Source organism: Mytilus galloprovincialis, chromosome 2, assembly GCF_965363235.1.
Source record: "Mytilus galloprovincialis chromosome 2, xbMytGall1.hap1.1, whole genome shotgun sequence".
Taxonomy (NCBI): domain Eukaryota; kingdom Metazoa; phylum Mollusca; class Bivalvia; order Mytilida; family Mytilidae; genus Mytilus; species Mytilus galloprovincialis.
The window spans coordinates 66,071,236-66,092,260 of record NC_134839.1 but is presented as its reverse complement, the minus strand read 5'-3'; the positions used below and the strand labels follow the sequence as shown (position 1 = coordinate 66,092,260).

Sequence of the window (21,025 nt, the reverse complement as noted above, 5' to 3'; positions counted from 1 at the left end):
ATCAAAACTTTGAACAATCGCAACCATTGGGTAAACCAGCAGAAAGTATAATCTCAAAAACTGACTGAAAAGGTTTACTTATGGTATTATGATGACTTATTTCTGAGAAATATGTTTTGACTAAAAAGAACTTTATCAAAAATGTTTTTTTTAACCTTTTTTAATTTTTTTTTATTAATACCTGTATTAATCTGTATCATGCGTATTCACCTGTAATATTGGCGTAAATGAAAAGTTTTATTATTCAGTCTATGGAAGAAGAGTATCGATAAAAACATTTCTTACATCACATAGCGGTATTGTCTAATATCAATTTTAAATATGCAGACATTCCATGCGGATGCTGTTGTTTTTGGCAACGAAAAATTAAGAAAATACTAACTTTAAAACGTATTGTTCAAATATAAACAACAATTGAGTCTAAATATACATTTAGAAGTTAGTTAGAAGCTAAAGTTTATGTCCGTGTAAAATTTGAAGTGCTGTGTTTTTCTTATATAGTTTCATAAATAAACAAAGGCTATTATTTCTTATATCAATGCGATACTTTTAAAATATCATAGCGGTGTTTTTGTTATATCAATATTAGTACTTATTAGTATTTAAAATATTAGACTGCTGTTCCAATATTTTGACAATTTCACCTATTATGACTGCTTCAATCACGCATCTTTGTAAATATGACAGAATTTGATGAAACTGTCATACACGTGAGAAGTTAAGTGCGATAAAACCAGGTTCAATCCACCATTATCAAAATTTGAAAATGCCAATACCGAGTCAGAAATATGACAGTTGTTATTCATTCGTTTGGTGTGTTTTATCATCTGATTTTACCATTTGATAAGGGACTTTCTGTTTTGAATTTTCCTCGGAGTTCAGTATTTTTGTGATTTTACTTCTTAGTAGTTTTGTATGTAAATAAGTAGTTTTAAGACCATTGCTTAAATTCAAATTGTTTTTAGTAACATCTTACATATTTCTCAATTGGTTTTGGAAGCAAAGCTTATTAAATAAGGGTTTAATAAACAATGTCGTAATCAAATAGCTAAGTATCAAAATGATTGTTCACATATATAACATTTAGCAAATTTTATAATGAACGCATCGAAATAATACATATCCGATATGATCGCAACGCACACATGTAAGACTTTCTTTATTAATAACAATGAAACTAACTTGTGACAAAGATGAATCATACTGTCCTCGTTCAGATTGATTCGACAAAATCTGACCTGTACTTTTGAATCTCCTTTTTTATACAAATTAGACCGTTGGTTTTCCTGTTTGAATGGTTTAACACTAGTAATGTTTTTGTTCCTATATAGCATGGTGTTCGTTGTGAGCCAAGGCTCCGTGTTTAAGGCCCTATTTTGATCTATAATGGTTTACTTTAAACAAATAATTACTTTGATGGAAAGTTGTCTCATTCGAACTCATGCACCATCTTCTTATATCTATAAATCTTTAAAATGTCCCCTTATAAATATCTGCTTTCCAGTCCTCCAACTAAACGATCTAAATTTATAAATATAGAGAAGATATATACACATTTCTAACGTCAAAATACATTTACATCTTATTTATTTGTGTTCTTAACAATTTTTTTTTATTACTCATTGAAGAATTGAATTTATAACAAGCGATACGGATTTTTATTTTGCACCAATAAATAATAAATACATTTTCTGTTTGACAAGATTTTTGATTTTCGTTGTATCTGAAGTGGTCCAATTTATAGTCTGAGGCTACCTCAGTTGGTATCTTCAAAGCTCTGGACATCAGCATTTGTACATTTTAATTTGTTTGGATTATTTGTTTTACCATTTGAATATTCATTGTAATTTGGAGCTGTATTGGATTGGATTGTTTGAATGAATGTTTCTTTTAAGTAATGATATTTTTTGTCTATTTCGATATTATCAAGGTGGATAGGATATAGCATTGTGACCAGTATATTAGAATCTAATAGGTCGGTAGACTATTTGCAACCGCATTTAAATTCCGCCATTGCATCATCACTTCAAATAGAATTAGTCGGTTAAACCATGTGATTGAATACAATAGACTGAACAGGTTGTTCACACTTTCAACTATCAATAGGGTCAAGCAACATTTTCGAAATGATAAGTTCATGTAAGCGTTAATTTTGTAACAGTTTTACTGTTGCCTTTATTTAAACCATTAAACCGGTCATGATCTAAGTTTTTGTATTATGTTTTAAGTTTTCTTGACATGCATTGTGACGTGTCATCGTATTCATTTTATATTAGAAAACTAAAGCAGTTATATTAGAAAAGTATCACATTCATAAATTTTTGATATTAAAAAATCAACGCTACGATATAAGACAAATATCGCATTGATATAATAAAATATAGCAGTATTTTTGACTTAAAGGTGATTTTGGCTTAGCAAACAATTGAATTCATCTCAAATGCATTCCACTGAATTTGCTACATGATATTTATAGAATGTGTATATATACAAATGATAAATAGTGCATTTATGTTTCATTTATTCAACAATTCAATTGTCTCGTTTGTTATTACATAAAATAATTCATGGAAATTATACGCCAGACGTATGTCGTGTTAAATGTCACCGCGTTTTAAGAAAAAAAGTCATTACTTTATGCCGAGAACTCTGCTTTTCTTCGTACAAATGCTAACATTATTCTTAAATTTCCCACAATGCAACTCGTTGATATAAGACAATATCGCTCGTTGATATAAGAAAAAGTTTTTAAAGAATCGCTTCTTCCATAGACTGCTATTGGCGCAAATGAAATATAGTTTGTGGTGCAAATGAAAGATTTTTTTTTGGCGCAAATGAAATGCCAATTGGCGCAAAAGCAAAGCACCAATTAGGACATCAGGATATTGGCAGCAGTCCTTTTGCGCCAATTACTGTTTTTCAGGGGTATCATTTGCGCCAAATTTTGTTTTCCAAATATATCAATTGCGCCAATAATCGGAACTCATTTGCGCCAATTTACCTGTACATATATCTTAATGATTAATATTTGTTCTTATTTTTGGCTTAAAAAGTATCCTATGTTCGGAGATATTTCACTATGAAGATGAGCATCTGGAGAGAAAAGAGTCCATGTACAGAGACTTATTGCTTTGCTGAATATTTAATACAAGATATGCCAAAAGAGAAGAAAATAGAAGCTTTTTGCAGATTATGTTTTAGCCACATATGTTGATGACACAGTACTTTGTTCCCACCATCCGTATTGGCTGAAACTCTATCTACCGTAACCGCAAGACGTACCAGTAATGGAGCAGAAGCATTCCACAGGAATTAGTATGAACTGTTTTATACATTTCATCCTTCAATGTTTGTCTTTTTGGACAATAAAGTGAAGTTACAAGTTACTACATACATTTACTAGGGGATACCCATGCACCAGCAGTAAGAAGAAAGTGTGTGTCAGAAAAGGACGCATTTTTGGCGCAAACGGATCTCTCCCAGGATATTTGTGTTTGTAATAAAAACATAACCCCCCCCCCCCCTTTTTTTTAAAGTTACAAGGTCGTTCAGTAATAATCTGTTGATTTGTAGGGTTTTTTTTCTTATTGCAGAGAATATGCATTGGAAATGAAATTTAACAGCTATAATTCTTTTCTTTCGATATTTTTGTTTGTTATTACCTTACTATACTAGTAAATATGTGACAATTTATAGTGTATATTGACAGGAAATTAACCAACTCATCTATTGTTTCATTCATTTCCTTTTTAATGAAAACAACTATATAGAGTGGTATAGTAGTCGACATTTGTAACTTTTCAATTGGACAAACTTCCGTTTCCCTTATGACTACTTAACAGCGATCAATGTTTAATAGAAAATGATCCAATACAAAGCGACTTTAAAAAACTGAAGAACACAATAGTATAGTTTTTAATGTTGTTTATATTGCATTGAAGATCAAAGTAAACAATGCCGTTTTTCCTGATTTATAGCATATTATTTCTGGTTGATTTTCAGTATGGAAATGGACAAAGATTTATCGGTAAATCCTGCAAGATCTTTCTTGATATTTCTCCTACAAATGTAATCTGTGATGTGACCAATGGAGAACAATGGTGCCTGGACATTTTTCGTGAACTTATGAACGGTACAAAGAAGTCTTACTTAGAAGACGAGCAATTTACATTGGAAATAGAATGTCATGGTGGTGGAAATATAAGTATAAGGCAACCAATAAAATTACCGGGATTGACATCATTAACCGTAAGGAACTGTTATATTACCGATTATTATGATTATGATTTTTCACCAGAAGTTTTGTCGATCGAATCGGTAGTGCAAAATTTGAAATTTACCAACTGCAAAATAGAGTACAGCCACTTGGTTCATGTGAAACACATACGGAAAAATTTCAGAAAGTTATTGACATACGAGAAATGTCAAATATCCAACACTTTACGAACTTTCATTTTTCAAAATAGTTCTTTTAATTTTATTGAACCGTCAGAACGGTACTCTATCGCAAACAAATCAATGGATCTAGAGGAGTATTATAGAAATGAACTGAAACGGCATGAAAGATGTGCTCATAATAATCTCAAGTATATTGAAATGTCATCTCTGGACAGATATACCGCCGAAATAAGAATTAACGACTTATTACAAAACGGCATATTTAACTCCTTGAATGTAATTAACTTGACTAATAATAATTTAGCACGGACTCCAAGTAGTTTGTTCACATACTCTATGTACGAAACTGTGGATAGATTGGAGCAGATTGATCTGTCCATGAACAAAATTGAGGACATAAGCTTTATTTACATACCAATTATGTTCAATAGTCATCTAAACGTTAACTTGTCAAAAAATGTAATAGCTGAAATATCTAATCAAGATATGAAGAAGTTAAAAGCGTTAAAAAGAAATACAGTTAATATAAGAGAAAACCCACTTATTTGTACGTGTAACCAAAAATTATTTTATGAATTCATTGCTGAGATTAATGACAAGAACTGGAGGCAATATACATATCTTAAAACAATGCAGTGTATAGATCAAGAAAGCAAAAGAAACTTGAAAAACATATCTGAATATTCATACGAAAGAATGTGTAAGAAAACTGAAAGTTTAGTAAGTGCCAGGGAGGGAATCTTCGAAAGGATTAATTATTCTATTCTCGCATTTTTGCTTGTTCTTCTTGCCATTCTTGTTGCGTGTCTACTTTTTAAATACAAATCTAGAATTGCACAACTGTATAGAGTAAAAACTTCCATTCAGTGTCATTGTCCTGATATTCCCAAACATTACGACGCTTTTATTTCATACAGCTCGTCAGATGAACGATGGGTATACGATGTGTTATTTAAGAGACTGCAATCTGTGTTACCGGATGCTAGTCTTTGCCTGCACCACAAAGATTTCATACCTGGGGCCTGCATAGCCGAAAATATCATCAATAGCGTTGAGAATAGCAGATTTACACTATTAGTTCTGTCATCAAATTTCATCGAAAGTGAATGGTGCCAATTGGAATTTCAGAAGGCTTTTCACCAAACATTGAAACACCGACGCCATTTACTAGTTTTGCTCATTGAAGACATTGACTTTAATTTGTTAGACTATGATCTAAGATTTTTCCTGCAAACTTATACATATCTCAAATACTCCGACAAAATGTTCTGGCAAAAACTTACAGGAACATTACAAATTTCAACAAAAAGTAATAAAAGAAGCCACTCACATAACCCCGTGTGTAAGCAACTTCTTCAATCAGACTATGAGACATGTGTTTAAACCTTAAATGTGATTAAAACTGATACCGATGTTATCTAATTGTATAATATACACTTGCTATGAGAGAAATAGCAAAAATATTGTCCCTCGATGCTCAACTTATGATTTCAAGACGCGACAGATGGACAGAAAACCAGGCACTCCGTTTTATAATTTGTTTGTTAGCATACTTTTATTCGGAAAAGTATTGGTCGGTCCGACGAGGAAAAGCCCAATAATTTTTATTGATAAATGCAATACAGTGCTGATATTTGTTGTAATTAATTTATATTCCGTGATCATGAAAATTGAGTTACACAAATTATTACATATATGTTTAATATGAAGAAAACGTTCTAAGATGTGCGATACATTAGGGTTTTGACACAGTTTCGCTATTGTTCATTCAACATTAGAATGCCATACTGATAGTGTTCAAAAGACGCATATTCTTATTCATATTTATCTTGTAAAAAAGTAAAATCACAAAAATACCGATTTCCGAGGAAAATTTAAAATGAAAAGTCCCTAATCAAATGGCAAAATCAAATGATAAAACACATCAAACGAATGGACAACAACTGTCACATTCCTGACTTGGTATAGGCATTTTCGAATGTAGAAAATGGTGGATTGGACCTGGTTTCTAGCGCTAAGCCTCTCACTTGTATGACAGTCGCATCAAATTCCATTATATTAAACCATACTGGAGAGAAATTATAAACAGCCAACCAAGATCTCTCATATTGTTGATTGACTTTGAATGAAAATTTAGCGACGGTCGTGAAATTTCTTATTAATAAAGAGAAAATGAAAACAAGAATCATTATCAGCAAGATCAGATATATACAAAATGAATCCGCGTGAGTTAAATAATCAATCAATTCCTTATCAGATTTATTACCTTAAACAACAAAATTACCACGTGCTCTTCATTTTTGTTTAGTAACTATAATCAAGAGAACTGACCGGAAAATAAAATCTACAAAAATAGTCATGCGACACGAAAATCATCAGTTTATTCGACATAGGGCTATTGCCACGCCTACTATTGTTCCATAATACATTAAAAACATTTATTTTTAAATATATTCTTTTCATTCAAACATGGTTAGATCTTGATGAGTGCAAGATAGCTTTAGTTTTGCTTGATTTCTCAGTTGGTGCCAAACCCTCGATCTAACCTTGAACTGTGGTGCCAGAGTATAACATAAGAACTAATTATAAAAAAATCAGTTGAAAAGTGTTCAACTCATCAGATGGATACAATGCTGAAAAACATCTAACAAAAACAAAGACTTCAACATGTTCAAATAATGGTGTGAATTTTATCTATACTAAACAATACCTTTTATTTTAGGGCTATTGCCACGCCTACTATTGTTCCATAATACATTAAAAACATTTATTTTTAAATATATTCTTTTCATTCAAACATGGTTAGATCTTGATGAGTGCAAGATAGCTTTAGTTTTGCTTGATTTCTCAGTTGGTGCCAAACCCTCGATCTAACCTTGAACTGTGGTGCCAGAGTATAACATAAGAACTAATTATAAAAAAATCAGTTGAAAAGTGTTCAACTCATCAGATGGATACAATGCTGAAAAACATCTAACAAAAACAAAGACTTCAACATGTTCAAATAATGGTGTGAATTTTATCTATACTAAACAATACCTTTTATTTTCAAAAGAATCTTGATACAAAGTTACCAATATCCTAAATATGATGAAGCAAGTTTTTATCAATATGAATTGTGAATTATATTTATTCAGATGTTTTACTTTTGTTTGAAATTAAATGATATGTTCCCTGTAAGTTGTAAGTTGCTGATAAGTCATGCTGAATGTTAAACTTTTCACATTAGTTTGATTGTTGTTATTTGTATCTAAGCATAATTTTAAAACAAAAACAGATATTTTCCTCAATATTTCATTAAATAGTTTGTTTAAATGTATCTACGACAATTGTATAATATTCTAGTCTATTTAGTTGTCAATTTTCCAAATCACATGTGTGCAGGATTAGATAAGATAAAGGATGTCCTGACAAAAAAACAATGGTATCATTTGAACACAGTTATGTTATCGTTATATACTAATGTTACTTGGCTGCATGCCATACATCGAAGATCTTCATACAAAACTCTTTCTTCTGAAAGTTACTCGAGGGGCGTAAAGGGGGAGTATCTGCACGGAAGAACGCGGAATAAAATTGCTATTTCACGATGAACGAACAATTAAAAATTTCTTGCACGTTGATCTTTTTACCGATTTCACGAAACACTGTGAATAACGAACCTTTTTCACGGCTGCACGTGAAATAAAAATGGCAAAACACGTTGCACGAAAATAACCCTTTATCACCCTCTTACTCTTATCACAGTTATTTAAAATGTCCTCATACAATCATTTTTTTTGACACTCAAGTGTATCACCACTTTTCCCGGTAAGGGGATGGTTGAATAGTTTGACTATCAAGTATTTTGATCTGAGCCTCACTATTGAGTCTTATGTATACGAAACGCGCGTCTTGCGTATTAAATTTATAAGTCTGGTACCTTTGATAACTATTTACACCATTGGGTCGATGCCACTACTGGTGGACATTTCGCCCCCGAGGGTATCACCAGCACCGTTGTAAGCACTTTGGTGTTGATATGAATATCAATCATACTGTCATTTTTTATAAATTTACTGTTTGCTTAAGTATGAATTTTTCGAAATACTAAGGATTTTCCCATCCCAATCATAAATTACCTTAACCGTATATGGGACAATTTGTTTTTAATTTTGAGTCATCAATGCTCTTCAACTTTGTATTTGTTTGGCTTTCTAACTATTTTTATCTAAGCGACACTGATGAGTCTTGTGTAGACGAAACCAGTTGGGGTTCTCTTTTGAATTATTTCACTTTTTGTTATGCCGGGGCCTTTGTATGATGAAATTGATACCAAAATATGTGGATGCTGTATACAATTATCTTGTTATATTATACCAAATTGAGTTATTTTTTAAATTGTTTGATTCCAATTTCCATAAATATGTTTATATGATTATGTGCATGCAGTAAGCAGAGCCATATTTTAAACTAAGTTGCTCAACGTTTTGTGTCATCGGTATTGTGAAAACAGCATTTTAAATGGTGTTTGCGTACCCCCTTAAGATTGTTTGGTATGAAAAAAAAATAATCAGGTTGAGAGAATTAGCAAATTATTTTCTAATTGTCTGTCCGTCTCGGACTCTTTGAAATAACTTTTTATAAACTTTCAACTACCTATTCTAAGGCCCGACATTTTATATTCACATTCGTTTGACCATTGCTGATTATATGCAATGACAATTGTTATTAGCTTTAGAAATAGATGATTGGCTATGCAATAGTAGTTATATAAGTTGTTATAACCATCATGTTTAAATACTTTAATTAAAAACACACATTGAATACATGATTCCTTCATTTATTCGTACTTCGATTGAATCTAAATAAATAATTGTTACAAAGAGGAGTTAATTTTCAGGTAATCAATCTGATTGTATCGTATGCATAAAAATATGTTATACACGAGATATACTCTTACTCCGAAGGAATTTCATGCTTAATTGGTATACAATTAAAATTCTAAGATTTAAGAAAAACTGACAAATCAATAACAAACCAGTGGCGTAGCTTGCATGTATGCTCAGATGCTCAAGCATCCACATCATTGTGACAAAAAAAAATAAAAAAAAAAATATATATATGTATAATTGCATATTTTGTGTCTGAACGTAAGGGTGAAGATATGTGAACATCGTGCAATCATTTCCAAAGCAGTATACACGGTCTTTCCTTTAAGATCATTTACAGTTTATGTAAACAAGATGGATAAATCGCAGAAAAGTGCTGTCAACTTTTTCGTAAAAAGTCTATGTCTTAGCGCGTCGTCGGCAACGGCAAGCGCAGAGGATGATAATACGTAGACCTGCAGACATGTTTGGTTTGAGATTGAACCAAGCGGAGCGATGACATAGCAACGTTACTAGTTAACAACGAACACATCATTGCCTGATATCGGTTATATATTAATTTCATTTTCAAAAAAAGAGTTCAAAAGTCCCTGTAGTGCACATATTTATCTATTCTAATATACAAGGGCAGTTACTAAAAAAAAAACATGTTCTTCCTTTTTTTTTAATTTAATATCTTAAAAGAGAAATAAAAGCTTCAGGCCAAATGCAATGGTATCTATAATACTAAAATTACGAGTCCAATTTGTCAGCCGTCATCGGGTAAAACGACAAATCAAAGAATTCAACTCTATATATAACTAATATAGGACAATGGTGTAGATTAAAAATTACACCACTCCAGAACCTTTTGTTTTCAGCGTAATTAATATTGCCAATAATTAACAAGTTCCGGGTCGAATCCGATACCGATACAAATAGTATATTCAACTATTACCTTATCTGTACGTTCCGCATTTGACAGGCGCACCATCAAACGGTGTATTTAGGATTTTGCTATATACACTGGTCATAATCAAAGGACTGACACTACTAAATTCAATCATTGTCAAAATTGTTCCCTATTGTAGTTTTATTCAGCAATCAGCAAGACTTTCTAAGATAACTAATATAGGACAATGCTGTTGATTAAAAAATACTCCATTCCTGGATAGCCAGGACCTTTTGTTTTCCAAATAATTAATATTTCCAATAATTGATAAGTTCCAGGTCGACGGGTTCAAACAGAAAGATTTGAAAGCAGAGAAAACTGTGTATCTTATAATCGACATGACTTATCAGATGATAATACCAATTACTAAAATAAGGCTTAGGCATAGTTATATTCTTTAATTCAGTCACGGACCCGCGATATCACGGGTGTGTACTTGTATCAATTATGATTTATATTTCAAAGGGGGCATAGTTGGTTAAATTATTTGATCAGGACTTATTTTCGCGAGTTTCAAAGACATTGCTGATGATATAAATTTCACAAAAATCTGGCAACACATGACGGACGCCCTGCATTTCTGTCCCCTGCAACGCGTTAAGACAAGTAATAAAAAAATCCCATGTGGAGGCTCAAATTCCGGGAAAGGGGGGTATCACTTTAGAGCCTATATTTCGAAGTTCCACATACAAAAGGGCCTTTGTAATGGGTCCATTTTGAGATTTCATATTTCAATTGGATGTTAAACTTTAACATCACATATTACTGTATCTAATGAGGGTAGTTACGCGAAAACAACAAAATTCTGTTAGAAACTTATATATTGATGGGTATTTTAAAATTAAACAAAAATCTAGACATTGTCGGATTGTAAGGGGTGTACACATGTATACAGGAAAAACGTCTGAAAAAAAAAGTTCATAAAAGGTCCTAAATTTTTTTTCGCATCCACATCATTTTAACCCTGGCTACGCCACTGCAAACGAAAACACGGATGACGACGAAAAGTCTTCAACTAAAGCACTACATAAAATAATAAAGACTGATCAAGAGGATGGGATTTAGGTTACGACCATTAGAATATATCCGTTATTAACTGTGAAACAGGTATTTAATCGCTAACTGTAAAACTTTACCACTTAGAACCCGTGGTTCAATATATTCCTTATAAAAAATCAACTCTTTATCAAGATCTAAAATATCGTATTACCTGTGAAAAGTAAAAACACAAAAATACTGAACTCCGGGGAAAATTCAAAAAGGAAAATCCAAAATCAAAAGGCAAAATCAAAAGTCCAAACACATCAAACGAATGGATAACAACTGTCATATTCCTGACTTGGTACAGGCATTCTCTTATGTAGAAAATGGTGGATTGAACCTGGTTTTATAGCTAGCTAAACCTCTCACTTGTATGACAGTCGTATCAAATTTATGATATATATTCTTAATATGAAGGCACTACTTGAATTTCGCTACATAGAAAAGGAAAGTTAACAATTGGATAGCTGAAATCCCCTCATGTGCTGTAAATTTTTGTTCTCAACTACCCTGATTGTCTTTTTTTTTATGCATATCAAGATATGAATTAACTGTGTCTGTGGTAACCTTTATCTAAATAGTTGCGTTCAAAATAGTCCCCTTACTCAGAAAGATTTCATCATCTTTATATATCTAAACGTACAGTTAAGAGAAAAGGCTAGCCTCGGTTTATTCTTTCTAAGAAACAACTAAATGCAGCCCGTCTCATATAAATAAAATAAATCTTAGTTGTGTAGCATTTTCGTATAACTGGTACATAACTTTGAATTTTTATAAATTCAAGGTACCAGTATTGGAAAAAAAGTTTAAAAAACGATTCCTCATAATACTCTTATCATAGAAAGACGAAAACAAATTGTTGCAATGCAAGTTTTAACAAAATTAATCATAAGAAGTGACTATTACTTCAAAAGTAGGATGACTGTTTATACTGGACTCAGTTTGTATATCACTATCATCTTTTATAGAAATTGCATCATTTGTGGAAATGGTCTCCGTAGATTGACTATTGTATTTGGACATACTAGGGTCTGTACACGTTTTATGTACTTCTAGATGTGATTTACTATTTAATTCATCAGTAAGGTCATTCAAACTTTTTGATTTAGACACTTTTCTTTTGAAATTGTCTTGAGAATTGGTATTTGTAAAGCTTCTTGATCTTCGCCGGCGTATTGTCTGCCACATGAAAGCCATAAGCTGAGATGGTCTATTCAAATATTGTGGTCGATCATCTACCCTGTCTCTTTTTATATTTTTTTGGCGGTTTGATTTGTTCGATTTTATGGATTTCATTGAACGGTTACTAGATCTCCGCAATAAAGCACCAAAACTTAAATCTGTAAATAAACTATCACGTGGTTGGTTTATTTCGACAGGTAGATTTAGTCTGTCGTCGATTGGCTGCATATCAATATTGACAGAACTACCTCCAGTACTGTTACCACTTGAAAAAGAAACAGGAACGTCATTGAAAATTTCCTGTTTGTAAGGTGTTGATCTGCAGCTGCAATGATAATGAAAATAAACTTAAGACGTTTTAATTTACGATCCAAAATAATTTGGTGCACAAAGATTCACAAGAATATCGCGTGAAACTCTTTTTAATCTAAATTCACGTGAAATTCTTGGGAATGAAATTTGCCTATCTAATACTATATTTTTTTTAAACAGCTGCATAAATTATCACAGTCATGAGGAAAAAGGGATATACAAATCATTGTTTTAAACTATTCTTTTTTTAAATAATACGTTTCAAATTTTGAACTATTTGTTGAATTTGAATCTTGAATTCCAAATCATGATGAGAAAGTGAGACAAAACTTATATAACAGATAAACACTATTACTCTACAAATACATACCGTTTAATACAGCAAACTAAAACGACAACGGTTATTGCTACAAACACAACGCCACCAAGTGATCCGCCAATTATACTCCCTACAATTGATTAGTTATATTTTAATTAATTTTATTTTTAAATTAATCTTTTTTTACAGTAATGCTATTTTTTACTAACATTTAAAACAAGAATGTGTCCATAGTACACGGATGCCCCACTTGCACTATCATTTTCTATGTATAGTGGATAGTGAAATTGGGGTAAAAACTCTAATTTTGCATTAAAATTAGAATGACCATATCATAGGGGACATGTATACTAAGTTTCAAGTTGATTGGACTTCTTTTTCATCAAAAACTACCTTGACCAAAAACAGTCCAGAAACCATTATGCCCCTCTACTATCGTAGGTGGGGCATAAAAAAGGGGCGGTTAGTACCAATAGACATTCAAAACCCATAAGTTGACGGACAAAGCCATGAAAAAAACGAAAGACGACAGAAAGGAAAGCAAAACACCACATCTTAAACTTTAAACTAAGGTTACAAGAACCCTACCAAAAGCTTGAAGAATACTTCAGGAACTCCAGTAAGGTAAGCAGATCCTGATTCACTAGTGCCAATTGTTGCTTATGGTAAATATAAATTCGGTGATTTCTCATTCAATCTTTAAATTGCCATCTCATAAATTCTACTGACAACCCTATTCTAAGTATGACTTCTCAATAAACTATTTCATGTTCTTTCTCTTTGTAATCGCTAAATATGGATATTTTTTGAATTTTCGAATAAATTTTGTTCACTAGTTATCATCAATTTCATAACAGGGGATGTCCTAAACTTTCATACATGGTCGTACAGGATCACTTACTATCAAACTTACAAAAGAATAATTAAGTTATTAGATAAATTATGAGATTTCAACTTCTTTTCATCCGACAATTTGTAGATGATAGTACATGTATTTTACCATAATAGTTTTATCATGATGGTAAATAGCACTTATTGGTTCAAGCACCACAGATGAGTGTTACGTAGACTTAAAACGCGTCTGATATACTTAATTATAAGCCTGGTACACTTGGTGAAATATGTTAATAAACGCATACTAGTAATGAACAAAGAGTAGACAACAATACCGCATAAGTCTCATCTCTGCGAAAAGGTACAATTTAAATACATATCAACCTGAAGAAAAGTGTGTTTCTTTACCTATAGAATCTGCATTTGTGTCACCCTTAGATCTGTATGTTTCATTGGTCGATGATTCTATCCGAGAGTGTGAAGAAATGTCTGAAGACCAAAGTTCTGTAGTAGATATATTAAATGTCTGCCCGGAAGTTGATGCTGCTATTGTTTTTGTTGGTGTTAAAGACGATGATGATGATGATGATGATGATGTTGTTGATGATGATGGTGATGATGATAGAGATGATTCTGTAGTTGTTCTTGCTGCTACTAATGATAATAATGCTTCTGCTGATGATGATGGTGAGGAAGATGTCGATGATGATTCTGGTGATGATAGTGAGGATGACGATGAAAATGACGACGTCGATGATGCTGCTGCTGATAAGGATATGGAGGAGGACGACGTCGAAAATGACGGCGTCGATGATGATGATGGTGCGGACGACGATGAAAACGACGACGTCGATGATGCTGCTGATGATGGGGATATGGAGGACGACGACGACCAAAACGACGACGTCGATGATGATGATGATGACAATGAAGATGTATCAGGCTGATATACTAAGGAGGTAGTTTTGATCGTATCCTTTGCTGTTTGCGAAAATGTCATTGGTACTGTAACAGACGTAAGGGACTCGTCAGGAGCAGTAATTGAAGCTTCATCTGTTGAAAGAATAAAGCGTATAAACAAATATATTTGATTATCGTTTGTCTCCCGTATTGTATAATGCTTTATCTAAAACTTTTTAGAAACAATACAAAATCATTTCGCAATATATCTTTTTACATTTTTTTGTCATAAACATACCAATACCAAATGATATTATCAAGTGAAAAATGCAATAATGTAGACAATTTGAGATTATTTCCGTCTGTACCAATTGCACCCATGTAACAGCAGACTTGTTCTTGTATTATTATGTCTATTGCCTCACTCAGTGAGAACTATAAAAATCCTTATTATTGAAACATGTAATCACACTAAACGTTACCGTAATGACATTTTTGCTTTATGTTAAAATAATTCTCTTCTTATAATATGGAAATTTCCCCATAGAAGCTGACTGCAATGTCGATGAAACACGCGTCCCAAGTAACAAATGATAAAAGTGATCGTTTAATGATGGCAACCATTGTGTCATTGCTATTGGACGTATCAATGGCCAATATGGCAGGATAGTGTTAACATTCGATACCAATGGTATAGTCAAGTTCTGTAAATTATCTCAACATTTTGACTTTTTCTAATCACTGAGGTTTTTTTATACAAACAGGCAGAGATTGCCTTTGTTGTATTTGGAACCATTGTGTGATGATTATTTATATTCAATACTCTATAACGTCGACTGATTCGTTTCCGCTGTTGATCCTTATATGTAGACGAAACGCGCGGTTGTCATGAGCCCAGTTTATCATGAGTTTTACATCCACTGGGTTAATGCATTGCCTGTAGACTGTCGTTTCGGATGATAGTAAGAGCCAATTAGTCAGGAATTCGATGTTGAAATGAAACATCAATGGAACGGTTGATTTTTGTAAACGTTCTATTGACAAAATTTTTCATTATTCTAAATACTGGAATTTTCTTTACAGTCATAGATAGACTGAGTCATATTTGTCGCAATCAATCGGAATATTTGGTTTCCAATGCTCTAAAATACTGATGTTTAATATGGCCTTATTAATGATGCATTCGAGTGTCACTGACGAGTCTGATGGAGACGAAACACGCGTTCGACGTAAAAATATATTCCTGGTATTATTTAATTTTTATAACAAATTGGTCGATACACGAATATCAATGATACGGTAAATGTCTCTAACTGTTTTATTTGTTCAAAACATTTAGGTCTTTATATCGGCAATGCATGCATGGTCTTAGATTATTGACACAATAGTTTTACATAATATTTTTATATTTCTTTGGATTCTATAATTCTCAAGATATGAAGCACACTTAGTTGTATATGTGCTATCCTTCATTCCAAGTACGAAGAATGCGTTCACAATAGTCCTCAAACTTTAAAATTATTTACTGGATGGACATTATCTATATATATAGCGCAACATCAATTTAAAGGATACTGATATTTTTTTTTCGTTCTTCCTGAAAAGTTCCTTTATGAACTTTGCATTGTATGAATTGAGGAACTAAACAGCAAGAAGAGGAGCAGTATTGGTTCCCATAGGCAAGCCAGTCATTTGTTTAAAACAGATCCTCTAAACAAAACAATTAGACATCTTGCTGACATCAGTTTCAGAGCATTTGTTGGTTGAATAAGAGGTGTTTTACAAATTGCATATTTTATCCCTTTTCGATTCGAAACTACGCTCGAATCTATAATAATAAAGAACTGCATAATGCAAATAATTCTCAAGAGCATGTGATTATGACTTTTACAAATATGTTTATTTAGGCAAAAATGTTTGCATGATAGTTATTAAACTTGTTTGCTTTATAACGTAATGGTACTACCGATGCATTTCGTTTGATTACAACGAAAGAACAATATATTACTGAGTATACGTAGATATAATCTCAATACAAATTATTTTTGTGAATAAAACACCTTTAATGATTTTGCAATCTTAACGCTGCATAAAAAAAGATACGCTTATGTCGCAAATATTTTCATCAATATTATTCGTCAATTACGTACCAAGTCAGGAATATACCAGTTGTTATCCATTCGTTTCATGTGTTTGAGGTTTTGATTTTGCCATTTGATTTCGGACTTTCCGTTTTGAATTTTCCTCGTAGTTCGTTTTTCTTTTTGGTTATTTTACTTTTTAGTCGATCAAAAGTGTCAAATTTGCTGTCAACAGCAGAACTTTGCCGTATTCTTTCTATTAGTATACTCAACCATATTATCAAACATGAGAGATTATGAGATCGTCATTTTAAATCCGTTACTCCTCATAAACAAGTAACTCTATATTTATATCCCTCGGAGTCGGATATTTTTGTTATTTTACTTTTTAATTAATCCCATAGCATTAAATATGCCGGTATGTGGTGTAAAACACGTATGTCAATCCGGACGGGCTTTTATCCACGTATATCGACCGTTCCTGTTGATTTTTAAATGTTATGTTTAGTTTATTGACATCTTAATTTTGGTAAACACAAGAATTGATTGGTTGAAGTTCAATCTTTAGAAAATGTTCAATTAAAATATAAAAAGGCAAAAAAAATGAATTTCGGTTTGATTTATACCATCATTAGACAAGGACAGATAACTTAAATCTTAAAACTTTACTATGTATTGGCTCTTTAGTCTTGTATATACATCTATAAATAACTGTCACAAGTGAGAGAGGAAGCTTTCTATAGCACCCCTCCCCCTAATTGTGTCTCGAAAAATGCCTGTTATCACGTCTAAATTAAGACAATTGGTTTCCGGTCGTTTTGTTGATTGATATAATATACGAGTAGTCGAGCGACATTTTTACTCTAAAGGTATCATACTTTATAATATTATAAATGAAACTGATCGGCCTTTATTTTTCTTTAGTATTTCCAACGTAACATGCAGGTTATACTTGTATGTATGATTTTTCATAGCAATATTTCTAATTAAAATTTAGGATAAAGATGACAACTTACAAACATTTAGGACAAGGATGACACATTCCGTAAATTCAAGAAAAAAACAACTCCTATGATAAATACTGTAGAACTCCAACAATTTGAAGATCATTTAAAAAAACCATAAGCTAAAATGACTTGTGCTGAAAAGGTTTTTAAGGAACTTTTTTGACAGATGCGTGCACCATTTAAAGCAATGCAAATCAACCCGCTCTGACACTATAATTACTGAGTATTTGCTAACAGGAAACATTTGGTTCCAGTATTGTGTACTCTATTTAATAATGTTTCCCTCAGTTTCAGTTTGTAACCCAGATTTGTTTTTTTTCTCTATCGATTTATTCATTTCGAACAGCGGTATATTACTGTTGCCTTTATTTAATACAGGAAATTTTCGAGAACTTTGCATCAAACGAGTTATTGTTCCTGTTTTCAAGAAAGGAAATACGAATCAAAACTGGAAACTATCAAAGCATTTCCTTAATGTCAAACATTGGTAAACCAATGGTGCATGGTAAATGAAGCAACATTGTTTTTAAAGAATCATCAAAAAATTTACAAATATATATACATGGTTTTTAGTTTTATTTAGAAGAGCCGTCAAGTATGTATTTAAACCATTAATTTGTATAAATATAATATATAGACATAAGAATATGTGGTACGAGTGCCAATGAGACATCTCTCCATCCAATTCACATTTTGTAAGTAAACCATTATAGGTCAAAGTACGGTCTTCAACTCGGAGCCTTGGCTCACACCGAAAAGCAAGATATCAAGGGCCCCCAAAAATGACTATTGTTTTCCATTTATACGAGAAAACCAACGGTCTAATCTATATAACAAACGAGAAACATTTATGAACCACATCAACAAGTAGTGTCATTATTTGCACAAGTGTTGGAGGTTGAAACTGGTCGCTTTTATAATTTAGACAGAAATGAAAGATAGTGTACATTGTGTAACGATAGATGAATTGATTTTGTTTTATTTCAATATGTAAGAAATATGAAATATAAGTTAAAGATATACAAAACAATACTATTGGTGAAATCCAGTTTTTAAAACTTGTTCAGTTGTCGTTAAAAGAACTTAATAATCAAGGGAATGGTGTTGCCAAAACATTTCGAAATGCATAAATGTTGTGTATCGTGCTCCACCACTATTATTATTATTCAATTTTATCGATATGTTTCCCTATCTATTACTGTGTATGCATGTATGTGTGTACTTACATTTTATGTATATTTTGCTATATGCCTATAAGCTTTATTGCTTTTGGAAAATAAAGCATTAGTATTCCCTGTAACCGTTAATTTGCTTGATTCAATACGTGAAGATTACAGTGACGTCTTAGATTACACTTAACAAAATGATTTCATTTTTTATGGCAGCAGTCCTTTTGCGCCAATTACTGTTTTTCATGGGAATCATTTGCGCAAAATTTTGTTATCAAAATAATAATCGAACTCATTTGCTCCAATTTACCTGTACACATATCTATCATAAATATTAATGATTAATATTTATTCTTATTTTTGTCTTAACAAGTATCATATGTTCGGAGATATTTCACCATGAAGATGAGGATCTGGAGAGAAATGACTTGAAATGCATTAGACAGTTCATGTACAGAGAGAGAACTTATTGATTTGCTAAATATTTAATACAGATATGCCAAAAGAGAAGAAAATAGAAGCTTTAAATTGCTGATTATGTTTAAGCCACATTTGTTGATGACACAGTGCTTTGTTCCCACCATCCGTATGGGCTGAAACTCTATCTACCGCAAGACGTACCAGTAATGGAGCAGAAGCATTCCACGGGAATTATCATGAACTGTTTATGCATTTCATCCTTCAATTTTTGTCTCTTTTTTTAAACAATGAAGTGAAGTTACGAGCTACTACATACATAAAATTGGGAAGTATCCATGCTGCAGCAGTAAGAAGAAAGAAAGTATGTTTCAGAAAAGGAAACATTTGCCGTGTAAACTGCCGGTCTAAGTCCGATAAAAGGAGGAGTGAAGTCATTTTTCTTCTAATTGGCGCACTCGCATGCTTATTAGAGAAAAGGGGTGGCGCAAAAGGACGCATTTTTGACGCAAACGGGTCTCTTCCATTTTTTTTAACAAAACGACTCCAAAAGGGATAAATATATCATAAATTAGTCAAAATCGCTATATCTTATCCAAAGGCTTTCGCCACAGAATGAAAATCAACAAATTGTATAATTTTATACTACTAGCAGGAATTATATAAAAGGTAAACCCAGTGTTTAAAGCATTACTATTTAAAACGCAAATAAAGTTTAAGAAGTTCTTGCAATCTTTATGTTTGGCTTAACAAATCTATTGATAAAAGTAACAGTAGTGTTGCACCAAATACTTTATAATTTGAAGCAAGAGAATAAATTAATTTGTCTAGATTTTTTTCAGTAAAATGTTGTACAAATTAAATCTGAACATTACGCAACATCGTCTCATTCTACAGCTTATTTAAGACTATTGTATGACATTTAACTCCAATATAACGATGAAGGATAGCAAATTCAAAGAACTTCCTGTATAGTTTACTTGTTTTAACGTATTCCTATAGAAAACCACTCAGCTATCTTTAATAAATTGACTTAAATCCAGCAAAAAAAAGTGTTCATTGATTCAATATTTCAAATTTCATATATTCCCGTTCGTTAATTCTAGTAGAACGCTAAATGAATGTATTATATAAAGATCATATAATCGGAAGATGAACGTGATTGTGATATAATTAACTAAATGCGGTACGTCACTCACCTAAATTTATGAATATCAAAATCCAAATGTGAAAAATGAGTGTTGAAATGGACATTTTACATATTAAATACCCATTCAGGAAGTCTTCTGTTTAAGCTTTGTTCATTAAACAAGCAGGAAATATTTCAAAGGTAAATAAGTTGTAGCAAATTAAAAAAATTGCCCCATTTTACACTCTACACCTGAAGTAAAAGGAAGTGTTTGTAAATAAATAAATGAACTGTAAACTTCGTGTAACCAATCTGGTATGTAAGGTATTGCATATATACTTAAAATAGTTGTTAATAATCGTCGAATTTAAAATATCAATTACCATGGACACTGCACCTAATACCGTTTATCTTTAATATCTGCACATTTAATG

The 21,025-nt window shown here is 32.1% G+C and overlaps 2 protein-coding genes across 2 annotated transcripts; one reads left to right on the top strand and one right to left on the bottom strand.

Annotated features, from left to right (window-relative positions):
- Positions 1-3,807: 3,807 nt before the first annotated feature.
- LOC143064154 (protein toll-like) lies at positions 3,808-6,085 on the top strand. The gene has a single exon (XM_076236774.1). The coding sequence runs from the start codon at positions 3,955-3,957 to the stop codon at positions 5,779-5,781; it is 1,827 nt and encodes a 608-aa protein (XP_076092889.1). The 5' UTR covers positions 3,808-3,954; the 3' UTR covers positions 5,782-6,085.
- A 5,100-nt stretch (positions 6,086-11,185) lies between these two features.
- Positions 11,186-20,814, bottom strand: LOC143064152 (uncharacterized). The gene is made up of 4 exons (XM_076236773.1): positions 20,662-20,814; positions 14,297-14,941; positions 13,106-13,184; positions 11,186-12,748 (listed from the first exon to the last, which is right to left on the bottom strand). The coding sequence occupies exons 1-4, from the start codon at positions 20,714-20,716 to the stop codon at positions 12,124-12,126; spliced, it is 1,404 nt and encodes a 467-aa protein (XP_076092888.1). The 5' UTR covers positions 20,717-20,814; the 3' UTR covers positions 11,186-12,123.
- Between the last annotated feature and the right edge of the window lie 211 nt (positions 20,815-21,025).